Here is a 17,526-nt window from a genome sequence, read left to right as displayed (position 1 = left end):
GGATCTGCAGCTGAGGTGGTTAAACTGTCCTCAGATCCAGTTACTGTGGCTTTGGAGAGACCTTCCTGAGCTGGTTTACATGTCATCTTAGAATAGAATTTTACCCTTGAAATCTCTTTTTTGTGTCCTCTTGAAAGAAGGCTGGTGTGGACTTTGGCAGTCAGGAGAGCTGAATCCTGCCCCAGCTCTCTAGAAATGAGCTCAGTGACAGAAGGCGAGCATCTTTTGATATTGGGATGTTTAGATATGACAGGGATGTGCACAAAACAAAAGGGAAGATGAACAACAGAAGGACAGACAGGCAGATAAAAGGTAAGGTGCAGTAAAACAGTGAAGATGCAAAACAAATATAACCTCCATTTTAGCCAAAATAGTTTGAATTCAAGTGATTTCATACTGCTCATTTACATGCTGCTACGTTTTTACCTTTTTCTCAGGAAGACTTACCAGAATTTTAAAATGCACATTATAATAAAGAAATGTGCATTATAATAAAGAAGCTAAGGTCCTTAATTCACAAAGACCCCATATTGAGAGACAGTGAGAGCAGAAGAGCTTGTGAACTGTGCTTCTAACGCAGTCCCTGGCATTGGAAAAAAGTAGAAAATGAAAGTGCAGAAGGCTGTTTTTTCCAGGCCAACATTTGAATTGAAAGTAGAAAAAACCAAAAGAATTAATGTGCCGAAAAAGGGATGTAAATCAATACTGATCAAGTCTGAACTGAAAATAGAAAATGCAAAATAAATACAGCCAAAAAAGGGATGCAAGTCAACATACAGGAACCGAAAATAGAAAATACAAAATAAGCAACATCCCAAAATAGGGATGCAAAGGAAATAGACAAAAGGATGAATACAGGAAATATTAAACTCACATGTGGCTACCCTGGCGCTGACTGGAATGCTCTTCTTGTTTTTAAGGATTGCAAAGACACGGATGAAGTACTCCACCCCCGGCTCCAGCTCATGGATGGTGGCGGCTGTGTGGTTTCCTGGCACGGTGAACTGCATGTCCAAGCCCCCACTGCTGGTGGGGACGTAGGTGACGAGGTACTCATTGACGAGGTTCTCATGCTTCCACTCCAGATTGACAGTTTTATCCGTCACGTTGGTCACAGTCAGTTCAGTTGGAGGAGACACTGGGAATGGGAGAGGGAAAAAGAAGCCAAAGTGAAGTTATAAGAAGTTCTCAAGGCTCAGGAAATAATGACTTGCCCAGTTTCACATTTTCCCAGCAGCGGTTCCTAAGGCTCATCTCGCACACAGGGAATGGGGAAGGCATGTCCCACAAATTAGCTGCTGAGGAAAGGAATGCTCAGCTGATGGAGACTACAGACATTTCCAGAACCCACGGGCCAATTTCTGCTCTCACACTTGCACACAACCTCTGGCTGACTGTGTTCCAGCTGCTCCTCTCATGGCTGCAGCACAAGACTGCTGTAGCTGGGTCCCGAGGGATTCAGATGTTTAATTCAACTGCCAGCAGCACGTGAATGTAGAGCTACAAGTCCTGGGATTTGCACAGATTTTCCAAAGTAAAATAAAATATTTTTATTTGAGTAAATACTTACAATAGATTTGCCTGTGTAAGATCACAAAGTGGGGCTTAGGCATCTTTCAGAAGGAGGAGATGAAAGATGGGAATTTCTTTTAAAGGCTTTTCATTGTCTTTTATAGTGTTCCCAACTCCAAAGTACTCTTTGATTACTCTACCAAAATTTAGTTTCCCAATTTCTCCCCGGGGATCTACTAAAGAAAACGACCTCATTTATGGTGTATTGCCTGTCACTATCAGGCTGCCAGAATTTCCTATCAATTTCCATAGAGTCAGTGGTCCTGGGAAACCAAGCATGTGACTTTATACCTAAGTTTCCACTCCAGCTGATCTCATGATTTTCCTCTAAGCTTCTGTCAGATCTAATATACACAGCTCCATATATACATATATATATAAACACACACACACACACACACACATGTGGAGTAAGAAGACTCTGGAACATGTCCCTTTTCCCCTTAGCTAGAACAACTTCTTTCAGCTTTTTTTTCTGGCATCAAGAGGTGCTATGAGAAACTGAAGGGTCATGGTAACAAATCCCAGCCAGTGTTGGCTACAGCATCAGTGACATTGTGGTGGGAACAGAAATAGAGAGAACAAAGGGACTGCAACACCATCATCGGCCTGTTGTCGTGGCAACGACCAAAAGTCACCAGAAACTGCTACACTGCTTCGTCCTGACAATTCAGGGATGCCAAAATCTGCTGGTGTTGCTGCATCTCTGATCCTGCTGTTTGGACTATGTTGGAAAAGCAGCAAGAGGGCCCAGCTCTAATGGAAAAGCTTCAGAGAGCCTCCAAGGCTGCTGGATGGCCCAGGGGGAAGCAGTTCAGCGGGACATCGCACCTACCATCAGAGCAGTCATCCCCGATGTACCCATCCTCGCAGACACAGCGCCCGTCCACGCAGCGCCCCGCGTTGTGGCAGTCGCTGGGGCAGGAGCGCTCCCGGCAGTCCTCGCCCACGAAGCCCTCGTGGCACACGCAGCGCCCGTCAACGCAGCGCCCACGCCCGTGGCAGTCGCTGGGGCAGGCCAGCTCTCCGCAGTCCTCTCCTGTGAAGCCATTGTCACACTTGCACTGTCCCTCCACGCAGCGCCCACGGTTGTGGCAGTCGTGGGGGCAGCGCAGCTCCGCACAGTCCTCGCCCGTGTACCCCTCATCGCACACGCACTGCCCGTTGACGCACAGCCCGCGGCTGTGGCAGTCGCTGGGGCACCGCAGCTGGCCGCAGTCGTCCCCGGTGAAGCCCTCGTGGCACACGCACTGCCCGTTCTCGCAGCGCCCGCGGCTGTGGCAGTCGTTGGGGCAGCGCAGCTCCCCGCAGTCCTCTCCGATGAAGCCCTCGTGGCACACGCACTGCCCGTTCTCGCAGCGCCCGCGGTTGTGGCAATCGTTGGGGCACCGCAGCTCCGCACAGTCCTCGCCCAGGTACCCCTCGTGGCACACGCAGCGCCCGCCCACGCAGCGCCCGCGGTTGTGGCAATCGTTGGGACACCGCAGCTGGCCGCAGTCGTCGCCCACAAACCCCTCGTAGCACACGCACAGCCCGTTCTCGCAGCGCCCGTTGCCGTGGCAGTTGTTGGGGCAGGTGAGCTCCCCGCAGTCCTCGCCGGTGAACCCCTCCTCGCAGAAGCAGGTGCCGTTCACGCAGCGCCCGCGGTCGTAGCAGTCGTTGGGGCAGATGAGCTCGCTGCAGTCCTCGCCGGTGTAGCCCTCGTCGCACACGCACTCGCTGTCCACGCAGCGCCCGCGGCCGTGGCAGTTGTGGGGGCACAGGGGCACGCTGCAGTCCTCACCCACAAAGCCCTCGTGGCACAGGCAGCGCCCGCCCACGCAGCGCCCGTGGGTACCGCAGCCCTGGGCGCAGAGCTCCTGGCTGCAGTCCGGGCCCGTGTAGCCCTCGAAGCACACGCACAGCCCGTCCACGCACTTGCCCTGGTCGTTGCAGTCGGAGGGACACGAGGCCTGGCTGCAGTTGGGGCCCTTCCAGCCCGGCTCGCAGACGCAGCCGCAGATCTCGATGCTGTAGTTGCCGTGCCCGCTGCAATAGGGTGTGGTGTCCAGGCGACCTGTACCAATGATCCCAAAAACTCATTACTCCCTTGGCATGAAGATGCCTTAGGCCAGCGCGGCACATATGACCTAAAAGGACTCTGAGTTTGCTAGTTCCCTACAGGACATCAGTTTTTTAAGTTTTTAAATGAGAATATCTCTTGCTTCCTCCAGCTAGATTTACTTTACCAGGAAAGCTTTAATTTGCTCTAATGCCAGGGAAGAGCCCCTGCCAATGACTTGGCAATTGAGCATGCTGGATTCCTCATCCCTTCTCAAAATCCTCTTCCATTGACTGAGCAGCTTTCCTGACTGCTTCATTAGGGCATGCACCATGAAACATCATTCCTCCATTCACCCCAGAACACAAAAAAGCCAGGCAGCACTTTGTGTCATCGCTGTATCAGCAACTGGGAGGCCACTCTGAGCTCAGAGGGACACATCACTCTGAAGAAGACTTGTGTTTCTTCTCTTGCATGACCAACCCCTTCCCTCAATTTAAAAATCAACCAGACAGACACATTTTTCCCTCTTCTATAACTATTTGTGCTTGTCTATTGCCTTATGTCCTGCCGTATTTTTATTGGTCTCTACTAAAGAAAACTTGGAAGCAAAAATGGTTACATTGGCAGCTTCCTCAAGGGGACAAAAAGTGGAGCCAAGAGCTTGGACTGTGTGAGTTTTAATCTTAACTCTGACACAGGTTGTCACCATGCCCAAGTGCCATCCATGCTCAATGCCACAGCTACAAAGGGTCCCAGGCCAACTCCTGACCCACAGGTCTGTAAAGCGGTGGAACTGTGAATGGATGTACCTTGCACGCTGGCCAAACACATTCCCAGTTTTGATTACGTTTCAAATTTAACTGGTTGACTTGTGCTCATTCTTGAAACAGATTGGAGTATCACTCTAAACAACATCTACAGCCAGCACAAGAATTTCCCCCAAGAGCAGCTCCCCAGCCTGCCTTACCTTCTACTGCCTGGGAATTAGGACAGCATCCAGCCCCGCTGGCACACTGCTCCCTCAGGGAGGAGACCAGCCCCTCCAGCTCCTCTAGTCTGCTCAGCAGATCCTTAATGTCTGGGGCAGCTGCACAGCCACAAGCCCGGCGGGGAATGTTAATCCTGTGAGTGAAGACAATCTGGTTCCCCTCATTCACCGTGTGCTCCTCGTAGTTCTTGATGGGCTCAATTTCCGCCTTCAGGTCAGCGTCGCCGCTCGCCGTGTCCAGGTCCACAGAGCAGAGGGAGCCAACGGGCAGCTTAATGTTGTAGACGTGGTTAAAAACCACAGGCTGGTTGTCCTCTGGCAAGGTCACGTTCAGCCCAGTCTCCCTCTTCTGCCTGATAATTCTCTTGATGAGTCCCCCAGTGACGTGCTGGGACAGCAAAGCGAGGATGGCGCAGGCCAAGACCCAGCTGGGGAGTCCCATTGTGGTGCCCGGTTCCCTTTCGAGGCTGAGAGAGTCTTAGGTCTGCTTGGCCTTGGTAATCTGGAGCAGAAATTGAAGAGCCAGGTCAAACCACGCTGGATATCCTTTTCTTTCCCGGTGTGTTTGTTTCCTAAAAGAAGAAGGAACAGTGTAAGGGATGAACTGCAGCTGCACCACCTATTGGAGGTGTGACACTGCTCGTGTGCTGCATCCTCAGAGAACAGGACCATCACTTCACCCAAGCTGCTGAGCTTGCTCTGATATATAACAACAGTGGTTTTCCAGGATCTCTGTGATTCTGAAGCAAATGCCAGCAGACATGAAGAAAGCTGCTGTTATTTCCAGGTTAGAGCTAATACAGGGTGTTGTAGAAAGTTCAACTGCCTCAAGCAGAAGACTGGGGCAAAGACACCTGCTGAGTCTCAGCTCAGCTGAAAACAGAGGTAAATAAAATAAATACATGTTCTGTTGTGGTTTAACCAATGTTAAATTCTGTATTTCCTTCACCCCTCCACTGCTTGAAGCTTGCTGAAGGTTGGACCGTTTAAGAAGCTTGACACATTGTCAAAAGGTGCATCAACACCACCAGCTCATTCCATCCCTTTTCTATATGTTTTAAATTACTCCAGTTGCTGCGGAATCTGAACTCCAGGGCTTGTAGCTCCATAGTAAGTTCCACTATGTGATGATTTATCTTGAGCATGAAGATAAATGGAGCTCTCTGCAGGTGAAAGGTTCTGGTGTCAGTGCTTGTATCACAGGGATATTTCAGTATAAAAGCAGTGAGACACAAGAGAAGCTGAGACTCCAACGACAGAGACAGCAATAAAACTACATGTGTAAAAATGCCTTTTTAGCGGCCAATCTCCCTTTCCACCAGGCAGCATTTCCCACTGTCTGATCTTTCCTCAGCCTTAACACAATAACTCGTGTATGGTTACAAGCACCTGGCTGGGCTCTACAGCTTTTCCTGAACCTCATTCTTTTCAATTAGCTCCGATATTTCCTCTTCCTCCTCAGTCTGTGCTTGTTCCTTTTCAGTGGAGTGAGCCAGGGGAGCGGAAAGACATCCATTGACTTCTGTGCAGGATAACCCCTCAGCATGTAGAGAGAGGAGCCAAAGCAGTAATGGACTGTCTGAACAAGCACACTTAATAAATGTCATCTCAACGTTTGTTTTCCTTCCCTCTCCCAGAACGGCTGGGTTTAATGGTGAGATCGGTGACTGTGCTTTCAGTGGTTGTGAGCTATGAAATGCCAGTAATGGAGGAAACACCAATTTATTCTCTAAACATCATAGTTTTGATGCTAATTTATCTGTCAGATGAGAGAGCAGCCTCTTCCACCCTTCTGCTTGCCCCAAAATGGAGGGATTGTTCTTCCCGTGCTATCCCAGCTGCTTTTGTGAGGGAATGACAATCATACATCAGACACTTCACTGAAGTTTAGTGGGTTTTGTAGGCAACGTTGAGCTCACAAAGGGCAAACTTCGCCCCTTTTAACTGGAGAATAAATCAGAACTAAACGAGCAGAAGGGAAGGCTTTTTCCCTGTCACGGAAAACCATTCAGCTTTAAGGCATTTCTAACACTTACCCCGTTTGCTCAAATATTTCTGCAAGCCCTGCCTGCACCAGAAGAGATCACAAGGTTGTTAATAAAGAATAACAGAGACAGACATGGTCCAGGTCTCATTTCTGACTCAATCTCTAAACTGGGTTGCCAGTTCATGAAACATGTTCAGGACTGTATTTGAAGTGGGATTTTGGTCTCGAGCACTCCCACCTGGGTTTTGCAAACTGCTTCCCATGCAATTCCATGTGCTGCTATGCACTTTTTGCCCCAGGACAAGGTCATTACAGCCAAAATTGGTGCCTAACCCTCAAGTAGTCATTAAAGGCAAAAGCAGCTTGACAGATGGATCACCAATGGAAAATGGAACAAACTGGAGGCAGCTCTGCATCTAATTCTCACTGAATTTTAGTGAAAGTTGAGCATCCATTTCCTTATGGCTTTTGTAAATCCCAGCCTACAGGAATATGGGCCATTCCCAAACCAAGGAAATTGCACTTTTTTCTGCTGCTGACCGGTGCGAGCTGACAAATCACTTAATGATGGTACAAACTGATTTCTTTAATATGCCTGGAAAATGAAAAACCTGCTCTGGAAAGAGCCACTGTCATTGTCACCTTCACTACTGATGAAATCCACGTGAACACCAGAACTTTGAGTGGCGCTGCATTAGAGGCAGCCAAACCTCTCAGCCCATAGATGATACTGGAAGAATGAATGTGTCTTGGCTGATGTCCTTTTGAAGTTTCTGGAGAAACGTTGTGGTGGTCTAGGAGCAGCATTCCGTGCCTGCTCTGTGACCCCAATGCTTTGACACCTGGTGTGATGCCTGAGCAATTTAATTCATCCCCATCAGGTGTTTCCCATCCCATCTGCCAAGGGCCCAGCAGCATTAGCTGAGCTCTGCTCCTGGGTCTGACATCTACAAAACCAGACACCTTCCTCCAATTATTTATACATGTCCATGGTCTTGGCAGGGAGAACAAAGAGGACACCCTTCTCTCCAACCCCAATTCCTCAAACAACAGCTCCCACCACAATGGACCACCCGGAAGCAGCAGAGAAATGAAGCCACAGTGACTGCCAGGCTCTGTTGTCCCTTCATTTTTCCTCATCTTCCCTTCCAAACAGCTCGTGTAGATTGTATTTTAAAGCTGCCTCTTGGAGAAATCCTCTCAATATTTTCTTTGCAGACATCAACTGCTGGATTATTTAGGGGCACATAAAAGTCTTGCAGTAAGGGTTGGCAAAAGATGACCCTTCCCAGCATGAGTTTGGCTTTGTGGTCTCTCAGAGGAGCTGGCTGATGTCTGATACCTCTCAGGTAGGTTTGTATGACCCAGAGTATTTCTATTTTTACAAATATTTTGTCTAATAGAGAACACCACTCATCCTAATGAGCTGTGCCCTCAGGTCTTCCTGCTACCCTGAGTACAAAAATCCTGGCAACGATGATGTGGATGGTCTGCAAAATGTTCTGCTTGTCATGCAGGACAATAAATCTGGAGCTCATGTCCTCCCCATCTGATCATTGGCACCTTTCCACCCTCCTTGGGCAGAGTTATCTCCTGCTCTCCTGCTCCCCAAGTACAACCTCAATATAAATAAGAAGAAAAGGTGTTGTGGCCTCTCACACATCTTAAATATCTGATTAAAAAATAGAGATTATGAATTGAGAAGCAAATCATAGCATCTCTGCAGTACCAGCTGGGGCAAAAGGAGATTCAGGTTAAAAAAAAAAAAATTGTCATATAAACAGTAACTTTAAAAGTCAGATTTTAACCAAAGAGCAGAAAAAGGCTATTTCTAGAAAGCACTCCTTAAAAACCTGATCACTGCCTGGTGATACACGTAATAATATGTGGTGGAAGTAAGATGGACTGTCAGTTGCACAAAGGGAAGGAATAATTTTCATTTCCACTGCAGCCCTTTCATCTGAAGATCTGAAAGCACATCACAATCTGGCTGTCAAAAGCTGAAAAAATGTTATTAAAATGGGTTATTTCTTTGTTTAGACATTCCCCCCTTCCCCTCGCCCCCCTCCTGGCATCAGAACTTTTTCAGGACCTTTCCATTTAATTAGAAATTTGTTTCTTAATAGGAAATTTTCAATCAATCTTGAAAAAAGCCCCAGGAATCCCGACTCCTGGGGAATACTAAGCAAAGGTAATGTATGAATATTTCCCTTTCCCAAAGCCATATTTGCTGGAAAGCAGCAGGTGTGAGAAACTAAATTAATGTCTGCATACTTTAAAGTCCTGGTGTAGCAATCCAGTCTCTCCTGAACGTTCAGGGGTGGCAGAGTTGTGAGATGATTTGTGGGTATGTGGGATGATAAATATGCAGATGAGAGCCCTGTGCAATTTTAATCAAAACAGATTGCAGCGAGGAAGGAGTGGAGGTGTTAGAAACGATCTCAGCTGTCCTTCCTAACGAAGGCAGAAGGCTGATTAGATTTTCTCAGACACTCTCTACATGTCATGACTTGGAAATTAGACATGAAAATGGCAGGGAAAAAAGAGAGGAAAAGAAGGAAGCAATTCCTGTCTAAGCAGATACTTCCAACATTACAGCAGGAGGGGATCAAATATTGTCAGCACATACTGGATTTGAGCACATCTTGTTAAAATCTGGGCAAAACAGCAGCGGGCTGGGTTCTGACAGGGAGGAAGACTCCACTGGAGAAGAGCCAAAGCCCTCTCCAGGGAACACAACAAGGAGCATTTTGAGGTTTGTCGATTGCTAACCCCAGAATAGTTTTCTGTGATCTGTTAACTGCAGGAACTTCACATTTCCAGAGTTTCCACCAAGGCGTGCTCCATGTGTCCCCTCCAGCCTGGGGTGCCCAGCAGAGCACACGTGGAGGCACTGGCACCATGTTATCACTGTGCCCCTCTCCTTATCCACTGCCACAAAGACCAAAGAGCCACAGCAGGATTGGCTCTGACCCAGATCTTTCCCTCTCTGCACACCTGGGGGATTGGTGCATTTTCTGCAAGGAATACAAGCAGTGCTGTTACACAGGACTCCTAAACTGAGACCATCTGCCAGAGGGCATTTCCACAAGGCAAGGCCTCAGAAGATGCAACCTTTCAAAGCCAAAGTGCTGCTGTGGTTTTGCCAAGAGCTTGTGACTCCCGAGGCTCCAGGAATCTTCTCCAGCAGAAGTGGATTAAGGCTGAAGTCAATTGAAATGTTCTCAAAGCAAGGGACTGGGGGGGCCCTGGAAGTTTTCACATGAGAGGCCAAAACATGAACAGCTCTGACTTCATCATCTTCCACTGCTGTTTCCACACATTCATAACTGCAGAAAATCATTTTCTTTCCATTCCCAATTCCAACAGGGCAAAGGAATCAGCAGGGATACTCAGTGTAGGTCAAACTACATTAAATCACAGTGGAGAGCAGAAATTCATAACAGTCCTAAGCCATCAGTCCTGAACCTTTTCAGCAGAAATGATCAAAGCCAAATTGTCACCTTTTTTCCCCCCCCTCTTTATTTACACTGTATCCGTTCTAAGGAGAGGAATTTCAGGGCAGCTGCATTCAGAGTAATTCAGAAAATCTGCTGTGTTCCCCAAGGCTCCCGGAGATTGTGGGTGCAAAGAAGTGTGGCAATTGTTTCAACCCCAATCAGACCCTGCAGATATGAATAGACCCTGAGGGTGTGAAACTCCAAAGGGAAATTTTCATAATTCAGCAATTTTCTTCAAAGTCTTAAATCAACTGCATGAAGAGGTGAAAAGAGGGTCATAACTTTCAAAGGGGACAGAAAGAAGCTGATTGCCTTTTTCTCAATGGTTCTAACAGATAAAATGCACAGTGATAAGCAGGAATCCATCCAGGTTCCAGGTTGAGGATTTACCTTTAATTTACAGTCAAACAGCTTTACTTCTACCTCCATGGCCAGGTCATAAAGAATAAACATCCTGCAAATGCTCTGCTGTTTTCTAGATAAGAAATCCCACATCTGGAAAGCCCACACAAAACTGTGGATCCAGGCTCAGTGACCTCCCTTTAATAAATAGCAACATGTGAATAGAAAACCTTTGCCACCCCACCTACGCCAGATTTTCAGACTACAGCTCTTCCTGGAAATTACAAAGGGAGATAAGCATTAACCAAACTGATCTGGCTGTCTGTGGGAGTGCAATGGGAGTGAAAAAGAGGGAAAAAGCAAGAAAGCATCCTCTGGAAAAGCTCCATGGAGAAAGAGGCAGAGAGGAAACAGCTGGGAAGGAAGGTTGAAAACTCATTTCAGTAGAAGAGTTGGAGTCTAGAGATACAAGTGACACAAATCCACATTTTCTGTCACAGAAGGGACTCAGTGATGTCCACGGCCCCACAGCAGGAGCCTCACGGCATCCACGTGTGCTGGAGAAAGGCAAAGAGCCTCTTCTCTGAAAGCTTCTGTAATTGTGATGGATAAACAAAGCACAATCCTCCACTTTGAATATGGAAAACTGGGACATGGAGAGGCTGACACTGAGACTCCCAAGCTCCCCAGGAGCCTCTGCCTTTTTGCTGAGGTGTTTTACCCACTGCAAGACAGAGGAAGCTGATCCAGCTTTGCTGAGTCCCACCACAGTGGTTCAAACGCCAGCAGCTCCCAGAAGGCATTTATAGCACTTAAAGCACATAAAAGCACATTTTTCTCTGCCTTTGTGACTTAAATTCTTTTCATTTCAGGGCCAACCAGCATTTTGTGTTTGATGTGGATGAGCAGCCACAGCTCAGGGCTCTGGATGCCCCCTGAAGCCACCTGTGTCCCATCTGGTGCTGGCACTGCACATTTCAGAGCAGCGAAACTTCGTGGGACTGAGGACAATTACAACCAAGAACACTCTGAGTGCAGAGGTGGGAACTGCTCTGCACAGTTAATTCAGGATTGATTTCTGAGCTGTCACAGATTAGAGTTTTCAAGCCCAGAATGCATCCATCATCCATTCCAAAGGCCTTGCCCATGCCACTGGAATTAGTCGTAAAAACAGAAGGAATTCTAGATTATCTTAAATCCTACAAGAGTCTCTGGTGATCACTGGAATTGTGATCACATTTATACCTCAGACTCTTTCAAAGAACAGCAATTAAAACAATTCATGGATGCTTTTTGCCCCGTGCGGCCCCTGAGGTCCTGCATTAAATATCACCCAGCTAAGCCCAAACTCTTCACTCCAGTTCACTTTTCACCTTTGGCCACAGCTCTTAGACGATGTTCCTGCTTTGGGGAAGCTGCAGGGTTTCTGGTTCACAGATCCTACTGTACATCATCTTGAACTAAAACCACTTGGATGCATTTTAGCCTCCACCCATCCTACCTTGGCTGGAAAGCAGCACTGACAGGGCTTTGCCAGGGCTGTTTTGGAAGGAATTTTAATTAATTGCTTTGTGTACAATTTAGAATTTAGCAAAGGCTCATATTTCAAAGCCATCAGCATGACAGTGCCACAAAAGGCAAGGAGAAATAACCCAGTGAAGCCAACATCCATAAAAATGTGAAAGAGCTCTGGTAAATTCCGAATGATAAGCATAAAAGGAGACCCATGAGAGGCTAAACCTTCTGTTGTGCAGTGACTGTTTGGAGGCAAATTAGCGTGATTATTCCATTATAAACCACTTTTGTTTCAGAAGTTTTGTCCTCTTAGCCATGGAAAATCTCTCCAGGTCTATCCTTGTTCAGGATCTCAGAGAGAGAACAGAACTTTCCAAACAAAACAATGAGTTTGGCTGATTTTCAAAGCAGATTGAAAGTTCAGGGATCAGAGGTGGGCTTCTTCCAGTATCAGTGACACCTTTGGTCAATGAAATATTAAATATGTTGAGCAAATCTCATGAATTAAATGAAAAATTAAATCAGCTGGCAGAGGTACAGCGGGGAGAAAATGACTGCTGAAAACATGCAATAATTACACAGAAGTGAAAAACAGATTATGTGACGAGGTGCCTGCCATAACAGGGTATGGAACTCAGCAACCAAGAGGTGCCTTCCAGATTCTGGGTCCTACGGACTCTTCTGATTTATGTTTCTTAGGAATTACCTGGCTGATGATGAGAAAAGCAAAGAAATCCTGCCTGAACATCCCACTGCTATTGCTACTCCATTGGGAGCAAAGGAGCAGGAGCTCAGGGGAGAGCCAGGAATGTGCGAATGGCACCGAGCTGGGACTTCGGAAAGCTGAGATCACCCCTCAGCTCTGACATTTCAGACCAGTCAGTTCTCACCTTGATTTCTAATAAGTCTAACCAAAGTACAAATAACTAAACTCCCTAATTCTATGTTTCCAATTGCTCCTCTGGAAAGATTCTTCAGTTTACCCCTGTGAAAAGGCTTCCTCTGCTCTCAGTTTTTCTGCCTGAATTCTATACTCTTCATGCTAGAATCTCTTAATTCTTTTAATATATCACCTGGATTAGAGGAAGCCCCAAGCGTGTTAAATTAGAGGAGCCAAGTGGCTGCAGCTCTTAATGAGGTTTAATCACATTCACCTTCTGAATGGGTCACAGGTGGGGACAAGATTGGTGGGGAAAAGGGCAAAGGAGATGCCTTTGGAAATGGTACAACCTGGCTGGAGCAGAGCTGCTCTGACACCACCACTGTGGTGTTTAGGGCAGAATTTACTCTTCAGGCCGATTTTTTTGTAGAATAAACTCAAATCTTGAGGCTTTGCAACGTCTGTCACCAACAGGTATCCCAGGCACAATGAAGAATTCACATTTACAAGATCAGAGGCCAAGGAAGAGGCATCTGCTGAACCCTGTCAGAGCCTTGCAGCTATTTAAGCAGTTGTTTAAATGAGAAGCATCCAACGTGGCATTATGCAATAATTATATATAGCCAGCCAGCCTCGGAAAGAGAGCGCATGAAAAACAGGCATCCACAGCTCTTAACTCATTTTTGCTATCACCACATTTAATAAAATTATCCACATTAAAAAGGAGTGAAGGTAATTGCTGAGTGACTTAGATGCGTGGTGCAGAATTAATGAGACCACACTCGTAACGTGGTGTTTAATCTTTCATGTAACTTGCTGCTAAATGTGCATAATTGGAAATAAATAAATGATACATCTCAGCGTGAGCCGCAGATGTGTTTCCTTCCAGCATGGTTATGAGCTCCTGACTAGGGGCAACGGGACTTAAACCAGCTTGGGACCCGACCGGATATTGCCTTTCAGTTCATTTTGCTTCAAGGACTGCAGGAGTCCTTTTTGCCTTTCCTTGGAGACCTTGTCCAGCAAAAGCGTGCCAGGGTGGGGAGCTGCTCACCACGTCCTCTTCCTCATCGTGGGGGCAACAGGAGCTAAGTCTTGACACCCAGACTGAGATCCCAAAGCAGCTGGCTGGAAACCCACCAGCTTCCCAAGCAGGGATGATATCCTCAGGACATTGGTGCTGTCCAGTGTTAGGGGCTAAAGGCACCGAGACAACACACTGGTGTCACTTCTCATCCATCAGGGAGGGATTTATGCCACCTTTTGGCAGAGGGGGAGTTTTGGGAGCGCTGTGTGTGACCCCACAGGCGTTCCCAGAGCCGTTCCCGGCTGCCAAGGCTCCGAGCATCCAACAAAACCCGGGCACACAATGGGAGCTGGGAGTGAAAACCAGCCCCGCTCCATGACTGCATCCCTGTGCCAGGGCTGGCTGCTGCAGCAGGGCAGCGGCCCAAAGGCAGCTCCAGCCAGCGGGGCAGGCTGCTTGGGAGCAGGAAAATCGGAATTTCCATACGTCTTTCGTCCCAACCACTGAGGAGGACATTGGCAAAGCAGATGCCGGGCCAAGGGGAGGTGGCTAAAGCACCTCCCTGCAAAGGTTTATTTTGGGTGTGCGCTGGAGGCTGAATTCCTGTGCTGGAGTAATCCTGGGGATGAGGTCATGTGTTCCCTGAAGGGGCTGCTTTGTAGCCCTGTTAGTTAGCAACGCTTGTTCTCTTATCAAGCATCTGATTGAACTCACAAAAGAAGGGTCTTTAAACAACAGGCTCAGGCAGAATTGAGAAGTGAATAAATAAGTTGAATTTGGTTGGGCTTTTTTTGGTTTTTTCATTTTGGCCAACAGGAAAATGAGAGAGGAATAAGATGGGAAAGGGGCACAAGAAACGGATTCATTGTTCTGAGATGGCAGAACAAAAGTCTTCACCTATTTTCAAGATTTCTACAGAGCCCAGCAGTGGCACAAAGCCCAGCCCTGTGGCAGACACCAGTTACACCCATCCATGTGGCAAATACCACCTGGGAGGGTCACAATGCACCATCCAAACAGCACAAACCATCCCACGCCTCTCCCTGCTGGAGTGACCCAGCACCCACCTTCTGCAGTAGTGAAATCCTTCACCAAAACTGGGACTTTGTTCCATTATGGAACAAATTGCACTCCATTTTTTTATTTGACTTGAGGAAAGACTTGGCTGGTTTGCACTGATTTCTCTGTAAGCACTCAAGGATGTTTATAAATGATGAAATATCTGCTGTACTTACTGGAATTACAGTATTTCAGATGAGCTATTTGGTGGCACTAGTGGTCCCCTATATTAGAGGAAAAAAATTTCCTTTGTTCCTCTCATTCTGTACAATTTCATTCAGCATTTCCCTGTCCTCTCCATAGGATGTCCAAATAAAAACGTATAAAAGTTGTTTTTACAAAAGAACTGGAGCCAAGTGATGATAAAATAACAGGTACAAGTGAAATTTTTTCTCAACACATGTTTGGTCACTGAAAGATGCCATTTTTCACTTGATTCTGAGGACTCAGCAAGAAGGACACCAAGAGAGAGTCAGCAGCATTTCAGGGGCTCCTATTCTTGGGAAAAAATTCCCTGACAAATCTTTCTTTTAAATCTTTGAACCCAGTAATGGCTTGCTTTGAACCAAGTGGGCTGTTTCCAAGGATAACCACCTCAATCATTTCTTCAAAGGATTCCTGCTCCTTTTTCTAATAAAAGTCAGAGCAGCCTGGCCTTCAATTACTAAGTGAAAATTTATGAAAGTGAACCCACAGTGCTTGTGCTCTCCTGCACCCCAGGACAGAAGAAAGAGAATTAATCTCATGTTCGCTCCCACCTCTAAAAGCTCAGAGTTGTGCCCACCGGGGAGTAAAACACATCCATGCATTTTCAAACACCAAACTGAATTTTCAGGCAGCAAGATACTTCAAAAATGCTGGTCCAGGAGCCAGAGGGCTCCTTATTGCTGGCTGCTCTGCCCAATTACCTTCAGCTTGTTACCATCTTCAAGGACAGGGATTTTCCTGTTCCCAAGGCGGATTCTGCTTGTTATCCACCAAAGAATTGTAACTATGGATAAATAACACTCCCCTGCCCCCCCAGGATGTTTGGCAGGGAGTCAGCTTGGCTCGAGATGTAAAACAAACAGCCTGGAAGAGCGGGGAAAGGGAAGAGAGCAGAGCTGGGGAGGGGCAGCAGAGGAGACAGACACGGAGATTTCTCAGGTTTGGGATTTGATGGTGCTGCTCTGGTGTCTTAGACAACTCCACTTCCCCTTTGCCTCCCAAACATGTTAGACCAGCTGGTGGATTTGACCTGTGGCACTGCAGGGATTCACAGCAGCTAAAAATATGCCTGTGTAGTATGATTTTAAAAATACTGTTTTTGTTGGAGGCAGAAAAAGGATAAGGCCATGCAAAAAGGATGCTGCTGAATGAGTTCAAGGGAATGATGCAGCCTGGAGTGGGTTGCCTGAAGTAATGTCTCACTCATGGTTTGTGTTGCTCTCTCTTAGAGGTGCAAAGCCCAGGAAATGAAAAAGCTGCAGCCATGAAATGCAAAGGGTTTTTCTTACAAATTAGGTTTATTCCCTTTAGGATGCGAGGAGGTGAAACTCTGAGTGCTGAGCTGGAAAAGCCAAACAAATTCTCATTTGGAGTAATCTTATTTTTTAGAATGTATTTCAGCTAACATTTCCAACAGTGGCACACGTGTGGGTGTGATTTCGATCCTGGTTCTCAGGCAGCATAAGGAAAGAAGCAAATTCCTTCTGGATTTGTTCTGCAGGGACATGTGGAAGGTGATGGAAAGACAAGGGAGCACAGAGCTCACCTCTGCTTTACCACAGAGCCTGGGTTTGTGGTGCTGTGAGGATGGACCTTTGTGAAACCTGGGAATACTGATGCCTTAGGTTTTAACTTTTATATTTTTCAAATCCTGCACTGCCTGGTGTGTCACTCTGAAGTTTCTTGGAGCCTGTTCACTTCTGCTCTCTCGTGCTGGGCAGACATAACAAAGCTTCTCTGGCCCTGCTCTCCAAGGACACCCAGACCGTCCTAGGCCCAAAAACTATAAACCAAAAGTCTTTGAGAGGAGGGCAAGCTGAGGGGAATTATATAATTAACTGAAGCTTTAATTGGAGAATGAACCCTGCTATGCCAATGAACCGAACCTATAAAAGTGTGAAGAACTCATGACCTGGGGTCCATCTTGGGCTCCATCTTGGCAGTGGCCTCTGGCTCCCCAGGGGTACCTTTGAAGGCCTTTCAGATAAATACCTGCCTTTATTCCCTTACTCCTGTCTAGTCTCTGTTTCTAGGAGGCCTCTCAAGGCATCAATACAAATCTAAATGGAAGTAAAGTTTGAGGTGAACCAATAGGGCAGCCAAGGAATATGTTCACCTTGGAGTTATAACTCAAAGGAATGCTGAGTACAGAGTTAAGGTGTCATTGCAAAGTGGGAACGAACAGGTCTCCCATGAATGGATTCCCCAGGCTTGGCAAAACTACATCTCAGCAATTCAGGTTGAGATAAAACCTTCCTGACCAAGGGTCGGCCATCCCCTTTGCCGTCTTCTTTTCCATAACAAGAAAATGGAGCTAAATAGAGCTGGACCCATGGAATTCCCACAAAACCTTGTGCTCTTGGCAGAGATTCCAGAAAATGCCCAAAACCTTGGGGTTGGTGGTG

The 17,526-nt window shown here is 46.9% G+C and overlaps 1 protein-coding gene across 4 annotated transcripts in view; it reads right to left on the bottom strand.

The window, feature by feature from the left end:
- Positions 1–17,526, bottom strand: part of TNC (tenascin C) — a 72,095-nt gene that overhangs the window by 42,573 nt on the left and 11,996 nt on the right. For all 4 annotated transcript variants that reach the window (XM_032130602.1, XM_032130604.1, XM_032130605.1 and 1 more), the window contains exons 2-4: positions 4,584–5,176; positions 2,408–3,628; positions 875–1,138 (exon numbers count right to left, since the gene is read on the bottom strand). In XM_032130602.1, the coding sequence (XP_031986493.1) occupies positions 875–1,138; positions 2,408–3,628; positions 4,584–5,046 (1,948 nt within the window). In that variant the 5' untranslated portion in view covers positions 5,047–5,176. The remainder of the gene's footprint in view (positions 1–874; positions 1,139–2,407; positions 3,629–4,583; positions 5,177–17,526) is intronic.

The sequence above is a fragment of the Corvus moneduloides genome, chromosome 21 (assembly GCF_009650955.1).
Source record: "Corvus moneduloides isolate bCorMon1 chromosome 21, bCorMon1.pri, whole genome shotgun sequence".
Lineage (NCBI taxonomy): Eukaryota > Metazoa > Chordata > Aves > Passeriformes > Corvidae > Corvus > Corvus moneduloides.
This window is presented reverse-complemented; position numbering and strand designations above follow the sequence as displayed.